Source organism: Tauraco erythrolophus, chromosome 6, assembly GCF_009769465.1.
Source record: "Tauraco erythrolophus isolate bTauEry1 chromosome 6, bTauEry1.pri, whole genome shotgun sequence".
NCBI classification, from domain to species: Eukaryota; Metazoa; Chordata; class Aves; order Musophagiformes; family Musophagidae; genus Tauraco; species Tauraco erythrolophus.
Window position 1 is genome coordinate 7,612,290 of NC_141470.1, and position 24,333 is coordinate 7,636,622.

The following is a 24,333-nucleotide window of genomic DNA, read 5'->3' on the forward strand; positions in this document are numbered from 1 at the left end:
GCTCTTTCCCTGAAGGATACCCCACCCCAATCGCCTTCATGGTCTACAGTGTGACCTCGGTCCGTGGAGAGAAAATCTCAGTGCCCTTCCCTCCCTGCTGTTCCACCAGTGATCCTCCTGGAGCACCAGCAGCAGCACCCTCTGGAAGGAGGACAAAGCCATCAAGACGGTTTGTTGAGACCATCAAATAATAATTTACTGTGATTCAATCTGTGGCTTTGTACAGTTGCCGGGGTGGGAGAAGGCAAAAAGACGGGGGGATGGAGAGAGAAAAAAAAAAAAAAAAGAAAAAAAGTTGTTTGTTGTAGGCTTAGGTGAAGTGCGAGATAGTCCTTGGAGGGGCTCATGCTCCCCCTGTCCTCTTCCTCTCCCCCTCCCCCTATACTCCTCTCCTGAATCCATTTGCTTCTTCCTTCGCTTCACCTCTTTCCTTGCACTCTGCACAGTGGGAATCTCTCCAAGACACAGTCCAGTCAGCTGAAACCAGAAGAGGACACTCATTAGCACCCATTCACCATCAGAACCAGCGGGGCCTGTTTCCATTACCCACCCCTCACATTCCCGGATGACCCTGCTAGTGCCCAGAAGGAAGGCAAATGGCTACACAGATCTTGGAGGTCTGGACCTGGCTCAGCAAAGCATCTGCACATGTGCTGAAGGGAACAAGCAAATGGTCTGTGGAGCAATGGGTGAGCCTCAGGCATCTCACCAGACCACCTGCCTCTGCACAAACCTTGTTGTGGGCAGGGGCACTGTGTGGCAAGATCTTTCTCCATCCTCCAGGGATGACAGGAACCACAAAGTGCATCCAGGGAAAGTGCAGCCAAATCTCCATGGCCACACTCCCCCTCTTCTCCTCCCAAAAACCCAGCGTCTCCTTGCCTTGCTTCTCCTTTTTTGCCCTGATGTTCCTTCCCTCTCTGCTCTTGGCCACTGCAGCTAGAATAAAGTGGGATGTCTGGCTTCCAGTTTCTGCCTGGGCAGAAAGATGTGGGCAACTCACAGGGCACACTCCTTTTACAGAAGGGATTCCAAGAGACTCCCTCCCACCCCTTCTTGCCCCTCTTTTTGAAGGCAATGCCCATGCTGGTTCTGGCCACCAGGCTGTGACGGGGACTGGGATCCCAGCAGTCAATGTAGGGGAGCAGCAGTGTTTGCCGAGCCCATGTCGTCAGCTGTGAGCCAGAGCAGGAAATGAGCCCCTAGCTCACATCCTCATCCGGAGGAAATGCTCCTGAACATCTGGAGGACCTGAACATCTGGAAAACCCCCTTAGCAGTGGTGTGCTGGGCACAGCATTTGGCTCAGCCCCCAGCAGACCTCGAGCACCTCGGCTGGGAGCGGAGGGGTAGGGTGCCTGGGTGCTTTTATGGCTCATAGGAAGCAAACGCTGCCAGCGCCTTTTTTTTTTTTTTTTGAGGGAATTGTTCTGCTGTGCTCATGGCCTTTGGCTCAAAAAGCAACCAAGGAAAACCAGCTGCCCACCTCCACCTTCAGTGAGACCCTCTTGGCACCATCTCTGGACATGATGCGCTTCTCTTTAGGACTCCAGTTGTTGTGTAAAAGGGTGAAGGGCCAGTATGGGTGCTTGGGAAACTCCCCAAAAGACATTAAGGGGAATGTTTGCGCAGGCTTTTTTCCCACATCCCAGTCCCAGATGTCCTTAGATATACATCTACCCGGTGCACTCATCCCCAGTTGCCTCTCTCTCCACTTCTGCCATGGAAGGAGCTGGTTACACAGCCAGATGTTCCCAGGCATTTGGCTTAAGGCCACCCAGCTCACACCGGGACACGGATAGGAGTTCTCCCTCACTGCTATCCAGCAGGATTCCAATGATTTAAATAAACTCATCGTTAAAAAAAACAAACAAAACCAATCAAGAAGAAAAGAAAAAGAAGAAAAACAGGCAAGTGAGCATGGACCATCTGAAAAACACCGTTTCTGGCTCCAGCACGCACCATTTATAAAAGCAGAACAGCCCCCTTATGGCTAATTCTCAACATTGCATCGGTTCCAAACATCCCAGTGGATTTATCTAAAATGGGGAAAACTCTTCTGAGGAACACAGGACTTTCACAGTGAGACAGGTTTGCTCTGAAGCTTTAGGATGAGGCAATTTACACGAGTGCATTAGGTGGCAATGTGGTCACCCAGCTCTTCATCTGAACTCTTCTAGGGCCACTCCAGTGAACACGCAGTGAGCCGCACACCTTCCGCACCAGCTCAACTCCTCTTTCAGAGGGGCAGCATGAGAAGAAGCTTTCCCCAAGAAAGCACAACAAAACATGTTTGGTTTTTTCTTCATTCAGTTCTCTAGAATTTTGTTGCATAAAACAAGGGGGAAAAATAAACAACTCTTTCCTCCTACACACTTCCTCAGGAAAGTGGGAATTTTTACTTACCTATGTTTTGACAGAAAAATGCTATTTCAGTCAAAAAGGTGTTTCATTAAAAAATACCCATTGCTGAAACTGTTTCTGCTGTATTTGTTTGCAGACAAGTGCATCTGCAGTCACCTCCTGTCCTGCTTCCAACACACCCCCATTGCACCCCATCTCCTGCTTCCAGAACTCACCATCATCACGATATCACACATTTACAGTTCATGCAGCCAGGGCCGCTCTCATCTGGGGGATTCAGCTTGCGCAGCTTGTGCTGACGGATCTCCCGCACCAAGGTGTAGAAGGCATCTTCAACGCCCTGGAAGAAAAGCATCGCTTGAAGCAGTTGCCCACTTCGAGAGGGGACAGTGAAGAGAAGAGAGGGCTCTGCTCCCCATGTAGGTGTCCCTAGCGCTGTCTTCCAGCAGTGCAGATTGCAGAGTTAAAGGCACGAAACCAAGCTGGGAAGAGTAACAGGGACCTTAGTGTGGTCCCCAAACGGAGAGCGAGATTGAATGAGCAACCAAGGAGCTCTTAAGTCCTTGAGATTCATCAACTTTCAGCAGCCTGACTGAGGTCTACCACCCAAGAGAAAAGCCACCACTAGAACACTGAAGGTATCAGCTGCTCTATTTCCACCTTTGTGCTCTGGGAGCCCCAGATGGTCCTTCCAGCACTAGTATATTCTGCCTGTAGCTCTGCCAAAATAGACCGTGGATGAGGTTAGCTAAGTCCCCTGAGCTTAGCTGACCTGTAGTGACTATGGGGGTTACTCCAGAGCCTTAGAGAAAGTATCTTCCTTTCGCTGCTGCCAGAGCACGAATTACGTACTTCTCCGGGTTGGAGGCTCAAGCTCAGACAGGGGAGGGAACATCCTGATGGAGCAATTAGCCTTGAGGAAGCAACTAACCCTGGCCCTCACACCCACCTGTCTGCAAGGTGGTGTCTGCCCATTCCTGCCTCTCCAGGACACCACTGGAGAAAAGAGAAGAAAAAGAAGATTTTGTTTAAAACCCTCTTCCTACCTGTCTGGTTTTGGCAGACGTTTCTATGTAGGGGATCCCATAACTCCGGGCCAGGTCTTGCGCTTGCCGGGTCTCCACTGTCCGGGCTGGGAGGTCACATTTATTTCCCACCAACACCATGGGAACATCATCTGAGTCTTTCACCCTCTTGATCTGCTCCCTGCAAGAGTTAAGAGGTGCCAAAGTGAAGGGAGAAAAGGCATCAGGGGGCAGCTCCAGGACACTCTCCACCAGCTTCTTCATCAAGGATTAACAGCTACACTTCGTTCCTGCCAAGTGCCTTGTGCTGGGCTTTCAGGAGAATGTAAACGACCACAGCACGTAAGTGAGTAAACAGCAAAATAGCTGGGGCGCTACTGGAAATGAAAACTAAACATACTCCTGCTCTTTAAATGCAACTGTTTACAAAACATAACTTGAAATTATGACAATCTATATTAAGACATGAGCTTAAGATAGTTTAAGGTAAATAAAATGAATACTCAAGCAGCTACCTGTGTTATTTCCAACATTTTAGATCAAGTAATCCCCCTGAATTAAAAAAAAAACAATAAAAATAAATAAAACCACCTGCAAGCAGAATTTGCTACACTGATAAACCAGCTTTTGGCAGCCGTAACCTTTTCTGCAGATGCACAGGCAGACTTTGCTTCCTTTCAGTTTAGTTCAGGTCACTCAAAGTTGAGAAACCAACTGGGAAGCAAAAAAGCTGTAATGCTCGCTTCTTCATTCCAACCTCAGATTTAAAACTAGGTGGGCGAGGATGAGATCTACCACTTCTAAAAATCTTAAAGGCTATGATGACCACAAACAATCCATTCAATTCCCTCCTGACAGATAATAACTTCCATTGCTTAATAAATCATTTAACTTTAGACGCAAACCAGTTTTTTTTTTTCTTGCTCGTGCATCCAGAACATTTAACATGGTTTTATTTAACTAATAAAAGCATTATTTAAAATGCTGATTTTGCATTTTAATTGAATTCAAATTTCCATCCAAAATCAGCTGGGACATGCATCACACATAAAAAAAATCAATCATCTTTTTTTAGGTAGTAGAACATGGAAATGAAGTCTGACTAGATGTATGATATGCCATAAAGCCACTTAAATGTTCCATGTAACATCCTGATCGGCAAACGCAAGTACTAAATTTAGTGCACAGGCCACACTTAGCTGAAAAGAGATACCTCCTAATGGTTACTAACCAGGGAGAGCCAGCCTTTCTCTGGGGAATATTCTTTTAAAAGGGCAAACACAAAGAGCACAGGCGAAACAAGACGAAAGCCAGTGATTTACATCATGATTAAAACTGGGGCTTGAAATCGAGCCATCCTGAGAGTGATTCACAGGCACCAGCCCTGGCACTAGGATGAATGCTGCTGAATCCCTCAGGTGCTTCAGGAAAATCCCATCCTTTGTCCTCCAGTTCAGCTAAAACAAGCCACATTAGTCCAACCGTATAGTTATTACACTGAGCATGCCTGCTAGCTGAAGACTGAGACATCTCGACGGCTCGGAGCAGCGCCTCTGATTTCAGAGCAAGGAAGGGCTGTGCCTGTGCTCGGAGCTACAGGATTATCTGGGACCTGGGTTTATGGCGAGGGACTGGGGTACACAGTCACTTGGTGGACAGTGGACAGAGCCATCTCTTGCATCCTCGGCAAGTGCCTCCTATCATAGTAAAGCCTCAAAAAAAAAAAAAAGGCATAAAACAGAAAGATCTCTCCCTAAGCTAACATGGGGGTAACCGGGGAAGACTCCCGTTGCATTTATATCATCACCTTGGCCCTCCAGCTCTGCAGGGGTGATGGCAGCAGGAAGAAGAAACAGGATGGGTAACCTGGGTGCAGCCAAAGCAAGACCACACCAGGATGAGGTCTCTGCTTTGCCACTGCCCCTCTAGGACATCCTTTTGGGCAAGTCACCTCGCCAGGGCTCCGACTCTCCTCCTGCTCCATCTTGGCCCTGGTTGAAGCCGAGCTCTAACTGGCCAGGACTGCCTCTCCTCGCGTGCGTGTGGCCAGCAGACCACAGCCTTGCCGCAACAGCTGCCAGTGGGGGAAGCAGCCCTCCCTACCCTTCCCAGCCTCTTCTCCCAACTCCCAGGCCCAGCAGAAGTCACTGAGATCGATTGCACTAACAGAGCAATTCCATTAATTAGGGAGGAAAGGGAGGGGGTCATGGAGGATCAGCTCTCTCTTTAGTCACCATAAACACTTCAACATTACATTACCAAGTCCCCAAAGGCCACAAGCAATCCCTTCGGATGGGTTTTATTGGAGTCACTGACATTAGCCGTCTGCTCTGACTCTTCCCTGGGGAATGGCCACTTGAGCTAATTGTCTTTGCCAGCAGCCAGTGCTTCCACTGCGGGGGCTGATCTAAAAGGGAGGGCAGGAGGGTGCAGCACAAGGCCTCCCCTTTGCACAGGGCAAGAGGGAAGGGGCCTTTCCCAGGATACCGACCTGTACTGGTGAATATCTTCAAAGGACTTGGTGTTGTTGATGGCGAAGACGCAGAGGAATCCTTCCCCCGTTCTCATGTACTGGTCTCTCATGGCACTGTACTCCTCTTGCCCTGCAGTATCCAAGATGTCTAACAAGCAGGTCTCTCCATCAATGACGACTTGCTTTCTGTAGGAATCCTGCAGGCCAGGATAGGGAGAGAAAGGGAGGAGGATGTGTTATGGGAGTGCTCGGGTCTGGCCAAGCAAAGGGATGCAGCAAGTGCATCCCTGGGAAGACATCACGGGTTTAGTTCCATTAAATAACTGTCTCAATCCGTTTCAAAAATGGGAGGGAAAGGGAAAAGAAGGAGAGGGGGAAAAAAAAAAAGAAAAAAAGAAAGGAATAAAGGAATAAAGGGAACAGTTGAGCAGGCTTCCCCTTCTCTGGCAGAGCCACAGAGAAGACAGCCCCTGGCTTGCTCTCCCCATTCCCAGTCCTGCCTCTGGCAGACCAGGGACAGCTTTGTCTCTACCACATCGCATAGCCCTCAACAACTATTTTCCTGAGCTTTATTTAGTCCCAGCTAATCCCTTCTGCTGCCGCCCTGCCCAGGTGCTGGAAGGAGACATCCAGGAAAGGCAGCTCCGGCCAACCAGGTCTTCCAGTCACCATCTGCGATATGCAGGGCTGGAGGGTGTTTAAGATCACCTGGAAACCCAGCACCTCCAACGCATCTCAGAGCAGGCACCAGAGGCGATATGCCACCAGTGAGGCTGCAAACTGGGCTTGATAGTAAACCTCTTCTTCAAACATGAGGGAAGAAAAAAAATAAATTACAGCTGTGAGGAGGGTGCTTCCCACAACCAGTTTGTGCCCTGAGGGCTCCAGGAGAGGCAGGGACTATCCAAGCAGGTCCTTTGAAGTTGGAGATTTTCCCTGCAGCAGAGGCAATCGCAACTTATCGCAGATGTGAGAAGGCCTGGAAATCACCCAGGGCATCCCTCAAAAGGTTTCATTTTCAAAGGAAGCTCCTCAAAGCACCGCTCCTCCCCACCATGCCTCTCCCCTGTGCCTGGTCTCATCAGCAGGGATGCTGCTAGGGCAGCCCCTGCATGGAGGAACAGCCTCATCCCTCTCGGATAGCCGTCCCCCAGGTACGGCGCAGCGTCCTCCACTCTCAGCAAGAGAAGAAGCCAAAACCAAAGGTGCAAAAAAGGTGCAAGTCGTCGATTTGACCACGACAGTGCTTTGCAGCCACTCGCAGAGGCTATGGCTGCAGTTTAAAATTAATTCAAGCGTCTGCTGCTCTTCCAATGACCACAACAATGTTATCAGATGAGCTCTGCAGGTCTGCAGACAAACAGCAGACGCAGCAAAGGCCACTGACAGGACCAGCAGTGGCACAGAAAGGGAACGAGGCCAATGCATCCTCCACCCTTTGGTTCATTACTACAACAACGTCATCTACTGGGGCTAATAAAAGTCTTTCCTCACCTTGCAAAGAGGGCCATGAAATCAGAGGAGATGAGATCTGCTCTGTCACGACCTTCTTGGCCGTACCTTCCCAAAAAGGGGACTGCTGACCCACCAGGAATAAGTGTGAAATGATGGGCTGGCTTCCAGCCAACCGCTCTGAAGGCAACTGGCAGGCTGCCCTGCAGGGATGCGCTCCCATTTCTAATCCATAATGTATCTGGAGCCTCCTCAGTGCAAGGTAGAAGAGCAGTGGTCCCACCTCCAGGGACCGGCAAAGGGGACTCCAGTGCCTGCTGTGCCCAGCAGAGCATCCTCCTGCTCCTGCACCCTGGCTTGCATCCAGAGCCTCTCGTCACATGGGTTCACAATTAATTGCCAAGTCCCCAGTTACAGGAGGTCTCACCAGCAGACAGCATGCCTACAGAGAAGCGATCTCACATCTTGGCTCAGGTCATTGACAGGCTGTCCCATCAACAGCCTCCCGTGTCCCACCCCACCTTCTTGCATAAGGGAAAGTGGCCGGACCCAGCTGGGAAGTGCCAGGCAGCGGAAACAATGGCCACTTGGAGTTCAGACTCAGGATCCCAGATGGAGGCTGGGAGCACCCCAGGTGTCCTGGGGGACCAGGCCAAGAGGTCCATTTGTTAAAACACTACAGTCAGGATACAACCAGAGGCTTGGGAAATCTGACTGCTAAAAGCTGGAAGACAAATTGAGGAACTTCTCAACACAGTCTGACTCCTCACTCCATCCCCCCTCATTTGCCATGAGACACTCCCAGCAGCACACATTTCCTTGGTGCCTTGGCCCTCCCATTCCCAAAATAAAGGTCTTAAGGCTCCTCAGCAGCCCAAGAGTAAGCATGCAAGCACGTGCTGTAGCAGGTCGACCAGTGTTCAGTTACAAAGTCAGACATTTGCACTAGTGAACTGAGAGGCCAGGAGGGGAGCAGGCACTCAGTCAGTGTCTCTGCCTCAGACAGCGGACAAACTCACTTCTCCACCCCTCCTGACCTGGGTAGCATGTTCTCCGTGAACCCCAACCCACTTGCACCCCACTTTGCACCACAGCCTGTGCTCGATTCATTTAAGCAACAGGTAAAGTCTTTGCTCCATGCACATATACTCCTTTTTTTTTTTTTTTTTTTTTTTTTCTTCCCCCTTTTATCCTGCTCATTTCAGCATTGCTGTGCTGTTTGTTAGCTGGCTGAACAGTCCGAGTCAGCTCCTGGGCATGATCCAAAGCAGCTTAGTCACAGAAGGGTGGTTTGTTGGTCACATTCAGATGCCAAGCAGGTAACTGTGTGTCCTAAACCCCCATAAAACAAAGTATAATTAAAAAGAGTCACCCTGGAACAAGTAAGAAGATGGCCAGGGTGAGGGGGGATGCGGGGCACAACCAAGGAAGCTGCAGAAGTATCAGGCTAGTTGGACCTGCAGGTGGAAAAGCACCAGGGGTGAGAGGTGTGAGGAGCAGCTTGTGGCTGCTTTAGGGAGAGAAGAGGAGGCGAGCAGGGCTGGGGGGAACGGGAGAGCAGGCATCTCCCAGGGCACAGCAGGAGCAGGAAGGGTGAGAAGGGTGTGCTGGGAAATGCCATGCAAGGTTTACATTCCCCGCTGCCTGTTTACATGGAGAAAATTCCCTGCAGGGTACATGTACACATACAGGGGGCAGGCGGCTGAAGACAAAAAAAATAAGATGCCAAAACCCAATACATCACTGGTTCAGAGCTGCCTCTGCCCACCCTAAGGTCCAAGAGAGGACCCATCCCTGCAGATATCTCCCCAGGGAGGTTGCTCTCCATCGGCAGCTCTTTTGCCAAAACCAACCTGGAACAAGTTTCTAAGAAAAGCATATGATGCTACTGGTGACAAACACTTGAGGGCAGAGGAGCTGGGGAAGAAGGCAACTGCATCCATAAGCAAGGTGCAGCACCGAGACTCGGGAGCCGTTAAATTAAATTCCAGTCTCTGCCACGGACTTTCTAGGTGACCTTGGCCAAATGATGTCATAGCACGTGCTTTTAAGTGCTTTCTCTCCTTCCCATCTGTAAAACGGTAAGACTATTTCTGTCTTTCTACCAAGCCTTGTCTTGCTTGTTTATTTAAGTTGTAAGCTCTTCAGGGTGGGGACTACATATACGACACCTACCAGAACAGATTTCTGATCCCAGCTGGGGCCTTTTAGCCATTATGATAATAACAACTGCAGCAACCACAGCTGCATTTATACACATCTGGTAGAGAATCCTTTAGGACTGCAGACAGGAAGGTTATTGTCCAAGAGGCATGACTGAGCTGTAATTTGCCTTCCCAGGGTGGACTTACTCCTCATGCAGAGCAGCGGCTGATGCCCACATCTCCCCCGAACGAAGGTGTAAGTCATGCAGGGGGTAATTAGCATCTCACTAGCAATGGTGAAAGCAGTCAGAGACTGGAATATGCTTTTCAAAAGTGAAAAATAAATAAATAGTGTAATGCACATTGAAGACCAGATCCCTCCTCTGCACAGCCTGGAGGAGCAGAGGGTCCCTGCCTGCTTCTCCAGGCAGGTGCTGAGCTCTACAGGCCAGTGTTACCATCCACACTGAGTACAAGACACACACATCAACCTTTAACTCCTGGCAATGGAGCAGAGACAGCACTCTGGGAACTATAACAGTTCAGCTGCTCAGCATGTCTCGCTCAAACTGCAAGACATACATAATACGACCAAGCTCTGGTAAAACCCATTTCACCAGTAAATCTGAAAACATCCTGCAAGAGAAATCAATATATTTACTCCGATTTCACAGGAGGAGAAATAGAAGCTCAGGCACAAAATGGCTCTTCAGCCTCAAATCTTTAACCCCTCCCTACACTGTCATCTCATCAGAAAGGAGGACTTTTATGCTGCCTCTCGGCCCCTGCCCGGCTCTGCCCGCTTCTGCTGCCTCTCCCTCTGCCCACTTTTTCTGTCTCCCTCACCATCTCTCTTCAGCAGACACCACTGTCCTTCTGCAGGATGCACAAGTTGGTCACTGCGACCTCTGAACACACACGTTGCGACTCAGAATAGCTCTACAAAGCAGAACATCCCTGCTCAAGTTCAGACTTGAGACCAAGCCAAGCACGCTCTGGGTTGGAAGCAAGGTAGAGAAGAACAAGAGGAAAACATGTAGACAGACAGACAGACCGACCCCATGCCCAGAGCCGCTTACCTCTATTGTGGGGTCATACTCATCAACGAAATGGTTCTGAATGAGCTGTATCGTCAAAGCACTCTTCCCGACACCACCAGCTCCCACCACCACCAGCTTATATTCGGTCATCTTCCAGGCAACCCCAGCTCAGGACTTCCAGGAGCACCACCACCTGCAAGGAGAAACACGGCCGCCGCGTTAGGAGAGGGGGTGCCTCCCCATCACCGCCTGCTCTGCAGTGGGGCTGAGCGGTCAGCCTCCCTTCTCTGCTGCGAAAGGCAGAACTCTGCAAGACACAGCCTTGTTCCTTGGGTATTGAGCATTCCCCATGTCTCCTGCACACCCCAGGAGCACCCAAGTGCTGCCAAGTAGAGACACCGAGGTCTGGGATCTGGCACGTTGTAACACAAGAGACATCTAATTCTGCAGGGCAGAGGAGAAGGGATGCAACCCTTAAGGTTTTAATGGTCTTTAAAGTTGCTTGACTTCAGTAGAGATTGAGGATGGGACAAAGTAAACCCACTTCACTGCTATTCTGGATGACAAAGAGCCACCCCTCACTCCTTGGGGTGAAAACCAGCAAGCCACCGTCAGGGATGCAACATGCTTTTAACATAGCTTTATGAAATTATCCATGGAATTGCCACTGCAGGGTATTCTGCCCCAGGATCACGCTTGTGTCTCATCTCAAGCTCGGAGATGTACCACCCTGGTGAACCTGGCCTTGAAATGGGGAGATGGTGGGTAGGCCAGTGTGCCCCAACGGTCAAGGGCTTTCTTACCTTCTTCCCACCCAGCACACTGACTACCCTGGGAATCTGGCCAGAAAAAAATTACGTTTATTTCAGTCTGCCACCCTGTACTGTGCTGCCAGGATCCATTGTTTTTCTTTGGCTTTTACAGTCCAATACTCTGGGGTTCAAATGTGAGACAGCCTCAGCTAAAACCATGAAACTTGGTCTAAAAGTGCGGCATGGAACTGCAGCATCCAGAGTATTTAACCTAATACTCTCCGCTAGTAATAAAGGTTACTTTAAAACGGGCAAACAATCCACCAAACGGAATACAAAACCATGTCAACCCGTGATATGCTGCCATCCTTCAGCCTGACAGTCTGGATGCAAACTCCATACATTCCCCAAGAAAACCTCGAGAGGTAAGGGAGTGTTACTGATAAGAAAACCAAGGTACAGGCTATGTAAATCAAAAGCAAACCCTAAAGTAACCAATTTAAGAGGTCTGTTTTTCCAGAAGTGCTCAGCACTGCTTCCAACTTGCCTTATCTCAACCTGCCAATCCAAAATCATTAGATAGATTTGAAAGCCTTGGCCAAGTTGGTTTGGATGTCAATGCCCACAGGAGCACGGAAGAAGTCTCAGCCCCCCAAATACACTGTTAGCTGCATGTCTTCACCCTCAAGGCTGCGTTAAACCTCAAACCACAGTGCGGATTTGAGATGGTGGCACATCCGCACCCTGTCCCTGTCCTCCAGCTAACAATGCCTCCCACCGTGCTGGCCACTGCAAGAGGGAGGAGAACCATGGAAGGGGCACCCCTGCTCCCACAAGATGAATCTGGCATGCCCCACAGGGGAGCAAGAGATGCTATCACAAAAGGTGCTAATTAGGAATGATGATTAGCGCCAGGACAAGCAAACCACACTGCTGCAGCACTGTGTACCTGCCATGGCCCTTCAGCAGGAGGAAATTCATCACCCCCCACCTCCTCCCTTAAATTTCTGCTCCAACTCTGCTGAGAAAGAGGAACGTTAACTCAGGAAGATTATAAAACCCCAAAGGTTTAACTAGAAATCCACCCTCACTGGACTGCAACCCTGCCCACTGACAGTCACCCCAGGGTACATACTGGTCCACAACCATCAACTGCGAGCTCTGGGGAAGCCATCTGAAGTGCAGCGGGCAGCAGGAAGACAAGCTGACGGTTCCCGTGGCCAGTGGCCACCCAATGCAGCCTGGAACACAGCTGCACGGGGATCAGCCCAACCCTCCTCCCCGGGCTCGCCAGCCCAGCTCCCAACACCCCAGAGCTGGTACAAACTGTGCCGGCAAAGGCCACTCTAGACCCAGTCTGCATCTGATGCATTTGCTAACGCAGCAAAAATCTAATGGAAAGGAGGCCAGAGCTTTCTGCCTTCACTCCCCACCTGACTGCAACCTTAAACCACTCAGACAGCCCAATCACCCACTCGAGCCAGGAGCAGTCAGACACAACCGCCTCTTGCCAAAGCCCTTTCTAAGCTGCTGTCTCAGGAGCAGGAAGGCAAACAAAGCTGCTGCTCTTCTCAGCATTCAGGATCCTGAAGAAAGGCAAGGGAAGAGGTGCAAAAGAGCAACCAGAGCGCAAACACAATGCCAAGCAGGACCTCTGGCTGCTGTGCTGTTCTTCGCTGCTGGAGAAGCTGAAGATCATTTAAACACAGTGGAAAAGCCGTGATGGTGGGGGAAATGAGATGCAAATAATGTGATACTCTAGGTCCATACCCAAAAGTGCCACTGATTCCCAGAAAAGTCCAACGTGCCTCTGTTCTGGTGGCCAAGGAAGAGATACAGGTTGAAAGCAAGACTACAGAAGACACTAAGTGACCACACGAATTTACTGCGTGCGCGTTGCTCTGCTTCATTAATACACGCCCTCACGTATGTGAGCTTCTCACATACCCTGCTTCTCAGGGACAAGAGAGATCCCCACCTCAGGCTTCTCACCTCTCTCAGATGGGAAGAGACAATTGCCACTGAGAGACAATGACAGGCTGAAATGGGGACTGAGGAGCAAATGCTGACTGACCGTCTCCACTAGCACCACTGGCCAGGACAGGATCATTCCTGCAGCAGCACAACTTCACAGCTGAACACAGAGAGGTCTTGAGGGTCTGAAGCAACTCTGCAACCAGCTCCCATCTTTCATACAGAGCAGGGAGATCTGCAACCCCTAGCAGAACACAGGATGGCCCGCAGCGGCTCTGATGGACCTTGCTCTGCGTCTGGTGCTGATGGCGGAGCAGCTGCTGCGATGATGTTCAAGGGGAACAGCACAACCACCCAGGTCTATGGGACTCACTAAGGCAGTGAGAAAAGCCTAGACTCACGATGGGGAGGAGAAGACATGAGTCCTCAATGGGGTAGTCCTCCCTTGAGACCATCCCAGTGGAAGGCACTGCTTGGCCTATCCCTTCAGAAACCCCCAGCCCACAAAGCCACACCAGACTCTTGGTCCACACTGCAGCAGGAGGTGGGGTCAAGGCGGTCACCCACAGCAGCTTAAGAGTCTTCCCTTGCTCCAGACCCCAGCTGAGCTGCTGAGCTCCACTGCACAGCAGAGGGGCAACCACACACCAGCAAGCCCTGCACATCATGACCCCAGCCCGGATCTTTGAGCTCTGGCTCCTATAGAGAAACACAGATCCACGTCTCTGCACCCACCCAGGAGGCAGGGGAAATGAGGGGGATGAAAAAGCTGTTGCTCCCCACCACTCACAGCCAGCACATGGACAGTTTACATACAAAAACTCTGCAATGTTGGTGTTTGTCCACTCACACCGTACCTAGAAGGAGCTGGTGCCTCAGCTGACTCTTCACTGTTCTGCACACCATCCTTGCCCAGGCAACGGCAGGACAGTTTCTGCAGCCTGCAGAGGATGGCAAGTCCAGCCCACTCAACTGTTTCATACCATCACTGCAAAATGTTTCCTAATGTAGAGCGAGAGTGCAGGGAATGATGGACAGCTCTGGGTGTGAGAGCTGCCTGGATTAATGTGTGCTAAAATCACTGCTCAGATGAGCTCGCTTCCTTTCCCAAAGGATCCACAATGCAAGCTCTTCACAGGGAGCATGCAGACCCAACCACTCGCTCATCAGAGCACGTGCAAATGCCACAGGAGCCTGGCCCAAGGCTGTAGGGAAAGCCAAGCTTTGTTACAGAGCTGGGCAGCTGGTCTTATCCCGAAGCTGACCTTACTGAGACCATCTCAAAGCTCCCCATCATGCTCCTTGCTCCTGAACATAAGAAGAACAAGGCTGCTCATCGATGAATGTACAGGTTTTGACGCAGGGGTGGCTGTTCCTCAGCGCCACATGGACATCACCACCACCACATAAGCTGGTTCAAGAAACGGCCATCCCAAAGACAATGTTTTTGGCTCTCCAAAACACATAGGCAGGGAAGAGAGAGCAGGGCTCCTGCCACAGAGATGGTAGCAGACACCCCAAGTTTTCACACTCAATCTGAGGGCACACCAGACAGATATTTGCATCCTGTTGGTTGCTATGAAAGCTTCTCCTGATGTGAGGACTTCCAGAGAAGGATAAACAAGAGTTTCTATTTCTCAGCAGCTAACACAGAGCCCAGACAGAGCTGACCACAAAATAACAGAGGGAAACACGAAAGCACAACCTCCCAGTCCCATGCTGAGCAGGAACAGCACTTCTCCCATCCTCTCCAAGATCTTCAAGACCCGAAAGCCTGACCTAGGTCGCTGTCTGGTGTTTTCCCTGCCTATTCAATTTTATCACCTCTGCAGCACTCAACTGTTGCTCCCCGCAAAAGCCACACAGGGCTGTCCAACAAACAGCTGAGCGAGACGGCAAGGAGGAGAGTCGTGCAGGAGCACCGCCCGGGAAGAGGAGGGCTGGGATCCACGTGCCAAGCCAGCAGCCCCAGTGTGAAGCCAGAGCTGCTGCTTCTGTATTTCCTGACCTTGTGGATTTTCTCCTGTAGCGAGCGGGCTCCTGGCTCCCATTCAAAGCTGTCTAGGAAAGCTTCTCCGAGTGCTTCCGCCTGGCAGTGGCAGCTGTTCCCAGCCCAGTAGCCAGAGCCACGCAGCTCCAGCAAACAAGAAACATCTGCCAGCCCTGTGCAGGAGGCTGGGAGAGCAAGCACCCAGCCGTGGTGGGCACCAGCATCCTACTTTTGTCTTGCAGGGAGGGGATGAAGGTGTAGGTGAGGGCAGAAGGCACATCTCCTTGTCTTCTGCCCTGCCTGCGCATGCTGAGAAGCACAGAGGCTTTGCCCGCAGAAGCAAGGACCAAGACACTTGGCACAAGTTTTTGTGGGGCTAAGACCTAAAGGAGGTGCAGGTCAGTGCAAGGTTACAGGCGCTGCCCAGAGACCCAGCTGTGTCCTGCAAAGAACAACCTGATGTTCTTCATGGTTCCTCTTCTCCAGCACAGAGCTTCATCTGCAGGAGGAGAGGTGGTTTTGGGGACCTGACTGTGAAACCTCCAGAAACTCACTCAGTAGAAGAAGAGGTGAAGAACTCAAGGGGCATGTCCCCATCAGTACGTCCCATCACAGTGCCACAGTTTCAAGAAAAGCTCAGGTGTCAAGCAAAAGGGATTTGCAGTGGGCTTCCAATGCATTTACCATGAGGGCAGCTCCGACACCCTTCCAACAGGATCACTGAAGGAGCTTTCTCTGTCCTCCCTTTCCTCCTGTCACCTTGTTTCTCCCCTAGGATGGACACCAAGCCAAGAGACAGCTTTTTGTGCAGCACCACTGTACTGAGGCCAGCCCCAACAAAAGTTTTACAACTGTTCATTACTGAACATTTACCCTCTACCTGTCCATTGGGAGGCCTCTGCATTTAAAGGCACCAGAAGTCAGTTTCACCTCTGCCAATCTCTTTGGACATGTCTCAGATTGGGCATCCCTTCCTCCAAAAGCACTGTCCACAGGAACCACAGAGCCCTTAAGACCACAAATGCCACAGTTTGATTTTATTTCCCTTCAGCAGAGATGTCCTGCAGGCAGAAGTGGTCTGTAGTCCTCTAAGAGAACAACACTTGCCTTGGCCTTTCGCCAGCAGTCCACCACGCCTGCAAGTCAGGAATCCTACTTGGTGATCTTAAAACTTTGACAAGGCAAACCTCGCTGGCCCACCATGGTGACCGTCCAGGCTCCTCCATTTGCTCATGCAAAAGACTGTCACCAACGTCACAAAATACAGTTTCTGGAGGGACAGAAGGAACCTCTCCAGTGGTGTGAAATGCCACCTGCCATCTTCACTCAAGAGTCAAAACACTGATGTTCTCCACGGCCTGCCAAGCCTGAAAGAGATTAGGGAAACAAGGCTGGCACGCGGATGCTCTGTTACAAATCACAGCCTATCCAATGCTTCGTTTTAATTTACTTGTTGCTTTTTAAAATAACACGTGGGTTGCAAATCTAACCTAACATGCTTGTTGCTGGCTTGCTGACTGTGTACTTGCAAACTCAGACGATGCAGTCCACAGATGAAAACAAAGAGTGAGGGATGCCAAAGACGGAATAAAAGTTGCAAATGGTGGCGCTGCTTTGGAGAAACAACTTGGAGGTAATAAACGACTTCCATTAGGGAAAAAAGCCTGAGAGGAACAGAATGGCTTCTTCCATCCTCTGCAAGCTCTTCATGATCTGAAGGAAAAGGCAGCCTGTCCCAAGAGACTGAGCACAAAAATATTGCTCCAGAGGAAAAAAAAAAAGAAAGAGAGTAAAGAATGATATCATGTAGGAGGCTCAGAAAACAGGCACACATTCAAGGAGAAACCTGGGTGGAAGAATAGCAGAAAGCTGTGGGCAGGTTCGAGGCAAGGGCAGGTCTGGAAGAGAGGGATTGCCTCTCTGCAGCAGCCACAAACGTGTCCCAGCAGCAAGGTGCAAGCCGTGGCTTTGCACAAGGTCTTGAACAGGCACAGACAGGTCCCTGCACTGGGCCCAGCCCTTCCACAGTTTCCAGTTGAAGCATCTCTGGCAACACAACCCCGCTGCCAGAGACTACCCAACCACAAAGAGCTAGTGAAGTCCCTGCTCACTTTCCCTCTCCAGAAGAGGCAGAAGGACAAAGGAAAACAAGACAGTACCATCCTCACCAAAGCTGCTGCCCGTTTTCTGTTCCCTGGTTCCCACTTCAGCTGACTGATAGTTGAGTAATTCAGTAAAAGACAAAGCTGCACAATCATCGGCTGTTACCAGTAAGTGGGTCCGGTTGCGCTGTTCTTGGTTTTCCTCTCAAATAACAAATATTATTAATAAAGTTCTTTGTTGCCAGCTTACTCTAAGAAAAACAACTGGTAGGCAGCTATGCCTAAACCACCCAAAACAGCAAACAACCTACACGAGTCAGTAACGCAATAAACCCAAAGAACAAACCAGCTACCCAAGAGCTTTCTCTCTGGACGAAGGAATTGCCTCCCTCAGCCAACACAGGCCACCAAAATTACTACACTCCAAAGAAAGAGTAGCAGACCCCTTATCTCAGGAGCTTACAAACCAGGACTGCTCATGCCAGCATCGCCAGCATCACGAACGTGCCACAGGGAACAGCACGCCATCAGGGAACTCTGGCAGGTGCTGGGACATGCTTGTGAATCATGGTGGGATCTTCACCTCCCACCATCACCACTCCGCCCTCCTCCCTGAAAGCAAGGAGCCTGTCCCACCACAGCCTCTGCAGAAGAACCAATCTCCCAAGCTAACTTCCACAGAGAGAAAGCGTGCTGCTCTGCTGGTTACTTGCTGCCAGTCCGTGGAAAGGTCTGAAGGAAAGAGGCAAGCAAATGGTATGTCCCACCCCACTGCTGAACACAGACCCTTAAAAGAAGAAAAAAATGACAAGCAGATGGGAGAGACCACCTGGGCTAGCACCCAAGTCACTAGCTGAAAACATCAGTTGTCTGCCTCTGGCAGGACCCACGGTTTGAAGAAATCAAAGACTTTTTAAATTACATTCGTGATTTATGATCTAACACTTCAGTGCTGTTTGAGATTCTAGATGAGCAAGAGTAGCCTGCGTAAGGAAAGAGGAGACTGGAGTTTTGTCTGAGAGCCTGGTGAAGGAGGATGCACGAAGGCATGACCACACCACAAAGCAGGCTGGGACAACGGGACAATTACCTAAAAACTGAGCTCTTATCTTGCAGTCAGGAGTTAGGACCTGGCGCAGACTCTGCCAACGCATGTGGAAAAGCGGCGTGGGGGAGGAAAAGCTCCCGCTGCTGAGATGCAGTAGCCTGCAGACTGCCAGGGCTCCTCCACTTTCATCTCCTCCCCAGCCTCCCAGGGCCAAGCAGGTGGCTCAGAGGCAGATGGTCCCCGCCTGGGCTGGCAGCTCTCCACCTCGCCCTGCAGAAGAGACTTCTCACAGGCCTCCCAGCCTTTTTCAGAAAAACAAATTAAGAACATACTCTCTGCAGTGGAGAAGAGCAGGTGGAGCTCAAGAGAAGAGGCTGCTTTTAACTTTCCTTTGCATTAAAATCTCATCTATCCACATAAATGGAATGGGTGAAAAGCAGCATGATGTACCTCGAGCATATGAAGAGATGGACAGGCACTCAGGAAAGTTTAAAACAAGACCCACATTATAGATGATAGCTATAACTGCTAAAATGCACAGTAGGCAACCACGAACTCAGGCTCTGAGCAATCTATTGACTTGCTACCACCAAATTGTATTGATTTTCCCACAAGATATAAGGCACAAGGAAGTAGAAACTCAGACCAGATGAGTACGTAGTGCCAGTGTTAAGTGGATCTCTGTAATTTCAGCTACTGGCAGGGACAGAGAACATCAGGCTTTGCGGCAAATACTACTCTGTAATGGGGTGGGATTACAAGAGACGCTGCCTCCAGGCTGGTTTCCTAAGGTACCTGATGTCTTCTGCCTGGTCCTCTTGGCGATGAGAGAACAGGTGCAGGCAAGCTGCCAGAGAAAGGTGCAGCCTCTCCCAGGACCCACCAATCCTGGCATCACACTGCTGCAACAGTATAAGAAGGAACAAATTCCCATCTCGCCACCAAGCTGCCAGAGATGGAGCACCCAATGCTGGAGGCGGGGGTGGCGGCCATGCATGAACAGAAACACTGTCCTCATTGCACAGGCAAGGGGATGCAAACAAGCCGAGGGACTGGCCCGAAGTAATCAATGGGTGGTAAAGCTGGGAACTAAATTCAGTGGCTTCCCATCTGGGGTCTTCACATGAGACAGGAAGCTTCCAGTAGAGGTTTTGGATGGAAAAGCCATTGGTCTGCTGCTGGGTCTTTGTGTTGGGCTGTCAGAGCTGGCAGCTCCACCCCAGCCCAGCTTCCCTGGGCAGAGATGGTTGGGGAGGCAGGGTACAGCCAGCAGGAAAGCTCAGAGTGCTGCAAGAGGCGCCCTGCTCTCCAGTTATCCTAATGAAATCATGGCTGGGTCACAGGCACAGGCAGAGAGGTGGATGCTCTGATGCACACCTAAGCAATGGGAGACGCAGGTGGGGCTGGGAGCAGAAAGGCAGGCTGAGCACCGCTGCCATTCTCCCCACGTGAAGGCCGGCTACAAGAATGGGGGAAGCCACTGGTATGAGGTGGCCTTGTACATCACTTAGGAAAAGGGCCAGTCCCAATCTGACCACTCCCGATGCGTATCAGGCCAAAAAAACGTACCCCCCATAGTCAAGAAATGCAATCGCCCTATGAGATTTCCGTTCTCCTCTCCCTCCCATCCTTCCCCGTTCCTCCCAAACAACTGCTGACAGGGAAAAATTAGGAAGCTGCTTTCAGGAAACGCATCCAAGCCATTTTCACTGAGAAGAATTTGCAATGGAAATAGGTCTGGCTGTTCCTATTGCTTCCTTCCTGCTTGCTTTAAATCCTAACGCTAAAATATGTATTTTTTCAGCAAATAAATGGATAAGACAACATGGTATTTGAAGCTGGGAAGTTTCAAGAATTGTTTTGATACTGATTTTAGTTTTTTAATTTTTTTGTTTCAACATTTAATGGATAAGAGTCTTTTTAAAAGGCCAGGTTTGGGACCAAAATAATATTACAAGAGTATTGGTGAGCTCTGGTCTCCAGGAATGAAATGGCACACACAGCACATGTCCTATTGCACTACAGCTCCTGCAGCAGAAAGGTCCACACAGCGAGCCAGCAGTACTGGGATCAGGTGGAAAGAGGTGGAAGCTGTTGGCCAGCAGCAGAAAAGCAGACAAATGAGTATCCTGGGACAGCAGGAGCCTGCTCCTGCCCATGCAGCACTCACCCTCTGGATGGCTAACCAGCCCTGCAGAGAAACAGTCCTCTCGTCTGGGGATGGGTCAAGTCCCCCTAGAAGGAGAAGAAACAGAGGGGAGGAGTGAGAGGATCCCTCTCCGCAGGGACAGCCAGCTCTAGCTGAGTTGGACTCAGACAGGTGTATCTCGGGGTATCCTTCAGTTAGCACCCAACTGGCCTCCCCCAGCTTCCCTGGGCAGCACCTAGGACCTTGCACTGGAAGGGGAAAAGCAGTTAACCCCACTCCGTCCTCTGTCACATGTGGAGTATCACAGGCCGCTGATCATATCCTCCAAAGTTGTATCTTTTCAGGGAAAGGTGGTACAGCATGTTTTTTGCCCCTCATTTTTTTCAAGACAGAGGGTAGAAATGCATAGGTAGAATAGAGTCATCTCTGCAGGCTAGTTGTGGGTGAGGGACAGTCCATCTTGGGATGAGGGAAGAAGATTGAGTTTCCTTCTTGCTTTTCCATTCCCAACAGGAGAGTGAGTGATAAAAAAATCGCTCATACAATTCATTCGAAGACAGAGCTCAAAGGAACAGCTTGAGTGATTCCAAACAGCCAAAATCAGATACTTCCAGAGTGTCTCCTTTATTAGCAAGCCATTTAATTTACGTGATCAAATATAACGATCATCCTTTTGCATTCATTGAGCCCTTGCAGTGCCTTTGCAGGCACATGTCCTTATTTACTAGCAGAGCAGGGATGAAGGGGGAGAAGGCACCACAGCAAAAAGCAAACTTGCAGGGCTCGCTTTAACAAATCTGGGAGAAGGAGCTGGGGAAAACACATTAGAAAAGCAAGCAATGGGGCGTCTCAGGGAGCCAAGGGGGCAGCAGGAAGAGGAGATAAAAGGAAGTGAGCAGGCAGCTGCTCCTGGGACCCCATCCCTGCTCTCCTTCCCACTGGGACATGTTATTAGCAGGGTGACACAATGCTGTTGCAAGCATGAATATGCATCAGTCATTATGCAGTAGATATGCAGGGGCACGCTGCTGATTTACAGACCTGGCAGCTGCAGCACCAGCCAACTGCAACCTAGAGGGATGGGGACACTGAGCGTGGCTGGCGGAGAGGTCTGGAGAACACCTCGAAACCCAGCCCTTCAACATCCAAGGCGAATGAACCCGTCACGACCAGCTCTGAAGCCAGGCAGAGCCAACCAACGCACCGTGTGTGCAGTACTGAGCAACCATCACACACCACTGACACCAACAGAGAGGTCCAAAGGGCAAGGCGTGAGATCCAAGTTTAGATCAGTAGACTTTGTTAAGTTTGGGCCCTGGATTACCCAAACCTCACTTTGCTGCTTGTGGTGAACCTCAGCCACAACAGGCTTGTTTATGTGACGCTCGTGTCCCCTCCCTCTGCAGCAGTCTGGATTTTTAAAAAAATGCAAGCAATGTCGCTGTGGGCGGGTTATTTAAATGCATCACTGTCAAAAGCCCAGACCTGCTGCAAGTAAGACCGAAGATGTACAGATTACAGCTCTCCATACTGAAAAGGGAGGAATCTCCCTCTTTTGGCTCTGGAGCAATGAAGGGACAATGCATAGGGACTCATCCTGCCTGTCTTGCAAGTGTCCCAGCACGGACGCAGAAGACATGCTCCTTCAGCTCCAAGAACACTCTACGCAGGTTCATATATCCCACCCCCGGGGAACACATGGCGTAGCAGATCAAGGAAACAGTAACTCCACCCTGCAACAAGGAATCCGCAGTAATTAAGTGACTTGCTGACGGTCACACAGGAAACTCATGGTCAAGCTGGGGATTTCTGCTCCCCATGTTCAAGCTTTTGCTACAAGACTGTGCTTCTCATCAATGGCTGTGATTGATTATGAAGGGGACAGGAGCTACTCCATCACCTCAGCCACGGCTTCCAGCATCTGCTGGCAGACCTGCAGAATCAGCAGAAGCAGGGGGGTGGGGGTGTGTTTCCTTCCAGAGCTTCCTTGGGAGCCCACAGCAACGATGACATGCAGGATTTGGGTGGGCTCGCAGCCAGCATCCACAGGCACACTAGGGCTGAAGAGAAACCACGGAGATGCGAGACACCAAGCCTGTGTGAGAAGCGGCTCCACCTCAGCGCTGAAGCCTGACAACATGATTAACAAATAAGCAAAGCCTCTGAGAGCAGCAGAGTGGTTGAGGTCCCTCTGAGAATGCCTCTAAAAGGTTAGGTGTACCTACGTCATCTCAAAATTCCTCAACTGATCCCCAGTCCCTCAGGATATCCCTGGTAGAGGTAATGAGTAGATCTAGATCTGGCCTTGGCACTGCACTTGACATGGCCATCAAGCTCCAGAGACCTCTTTCACTCAATTTAGGTGCTCCTCTACATAGATGAACAACTGATGGAGAAAAGGGTAACACAGGGCTCTGATGTTCACCTGGACTAGCACAACTGAAGGAGCAAGTGCTCCCTTCAGTCACATTAACGAGATTTGCTTGTTTGAAAGAGGTATGGACAGGAAGCACACTGTGCCCTGAGCTTCAGGGGTGATAACTCACTGTGAAAGCAAGAGTCAGAGCATTCATGAAGTGAATGGACAAAAAGATGCAAGGGAGCGTGGACATGAGCTCCCAACCGCAAACAGAAAGAAGAAAACCTTCAAGTCTTTAGGCAGAGAATGTCTTTAGTAGGAGTCAGCTAGAGACCAGCACCTGCCCACAGCTGGTACCACCTGGCAGGTACCTGGTGACCAGACACAGCTGGTGCTCACAACACCCACAGACAGGATTTCACCCTGTTCTTTAGCACCTGGTTTCTCCCGAGAGTACAGGAAGAAAGCATGCAAAGCACCGCCCAAAAACGTCTGCGGCATAAGCTGGAAAAGTCACAGTTTGGGGAAGTAAAACAGCCTCACATGAGCCCGCTGGTACCCTCCTAGATGAAGCATCCTTTTATCAGGTATGGCAATGCACCTCCATCACAGATCAATCTCTGCACAGCAAACTCCTCAGGCAAACCCCAAACAGCAGCAAGAAAAGGTCTCACACACTTCCGGGAGGCAGGAGAGAAAGAAAGGAAAAAAAAAAAGACTTTTGAACTTTGAACTGTAATGCACTGTAATTACTGTAATGTAACTTCATCAGGGCAGTATAAGCAACAGCTGGGCATGAAAGACGTTGTAGCAGATTCTCACATAGCCCTAAACTTTCTTTTACTCTTTACAGTAGAAGCCATCTCTGGTCCTAGAGCAGAGTCTCATCCTGCCATATGATCTGCAAACAAAAAAACGGGACTTCTATACCAAAGCTTCCACTTTGGAGAATTTAATTCTTTTTAACTCTCATTGTTCCTGCTGTCCACACAACATTCAAATCTATCTTCTGAAGACACTGACTTCACTAACATCTTGCAACAAAGAGATCCCCAAGCTATAAACATCACTTCTTTTTGTCAGGCTTCCCATTTTCTTTCCCAGTGTCCAGCCATCTCCCACTAGCCTCTCAGACTTTCTGATCCTGCTGCCCAAGCACAACTTTGCAATGCTGGAGAAGCACACATTGCAGAGATGTTTAAAAAAGAAACACAGAAGTGTTCATTGGATTTATTCTTGGACTTCGTAAGGCTCTCACAAATGGTTCTGTGTTTGGCCTGAAAAAGACACAACCACAAAAGGCAAACTTAGAGCCTCAAAGCTGACCTCTCCTGACAGCCTGAAGCCACTCTGCTTATGTAGTATGGACAAGGTGTAAGATTTTTTTAGTTTCCCAAAGGAAGGGAGAAAACAGCCCAAGCTGAGAAGTCAGAACCAAACACATGAATCCCAAAACTGAGAT

General features: G+C 50.1%; 1 protein-coding gene across 2 annotated transcripts in view; it reads right to left on the minus strand.

The window, feature by feature from the left end:
• The window catches only part of HRAS (HRas proto-oncogene, GTPase), a 42,801-nt gene continuing 18,468 nt past the window's right edge, over positions 1–24,333 (minus strand). The window contains exons 2-7 of one of the 2 annotated variants that reach the window (XM_086612769.1): positions 20,534–20,598; positions 10,537–10,690; positions 5,880–6,058; positions 3,410–3,569; positions 2,579–2,703; positions 1–477 (exon numbers count right to left, since the gene is read on the minus strand). In XM_086612769.1, the coding sequence (XP_086468895.1) occupies positions 2,584–2,703; positions 3,410–3,569; positions 5,880–6,058; positions 10,537–10,647 (570 nt within the window). In that variant the 5' untranslated portion in view covers positions 10,648–10,690; positions 20,534–20,598 and the 3' untranslated portion in view covers positions 1–477; positions 2,579–2,583. The remainder of the gene's footprint in view (positions 478–2,578; positions 2,704–3,409; positions 3,570–5,879; positions 6,059–10,536; positions 10,691–20,533; positions 20,599–24,333) is intronic. The other variant, XM_086612770.1, reaches the window with a different exon arrangement.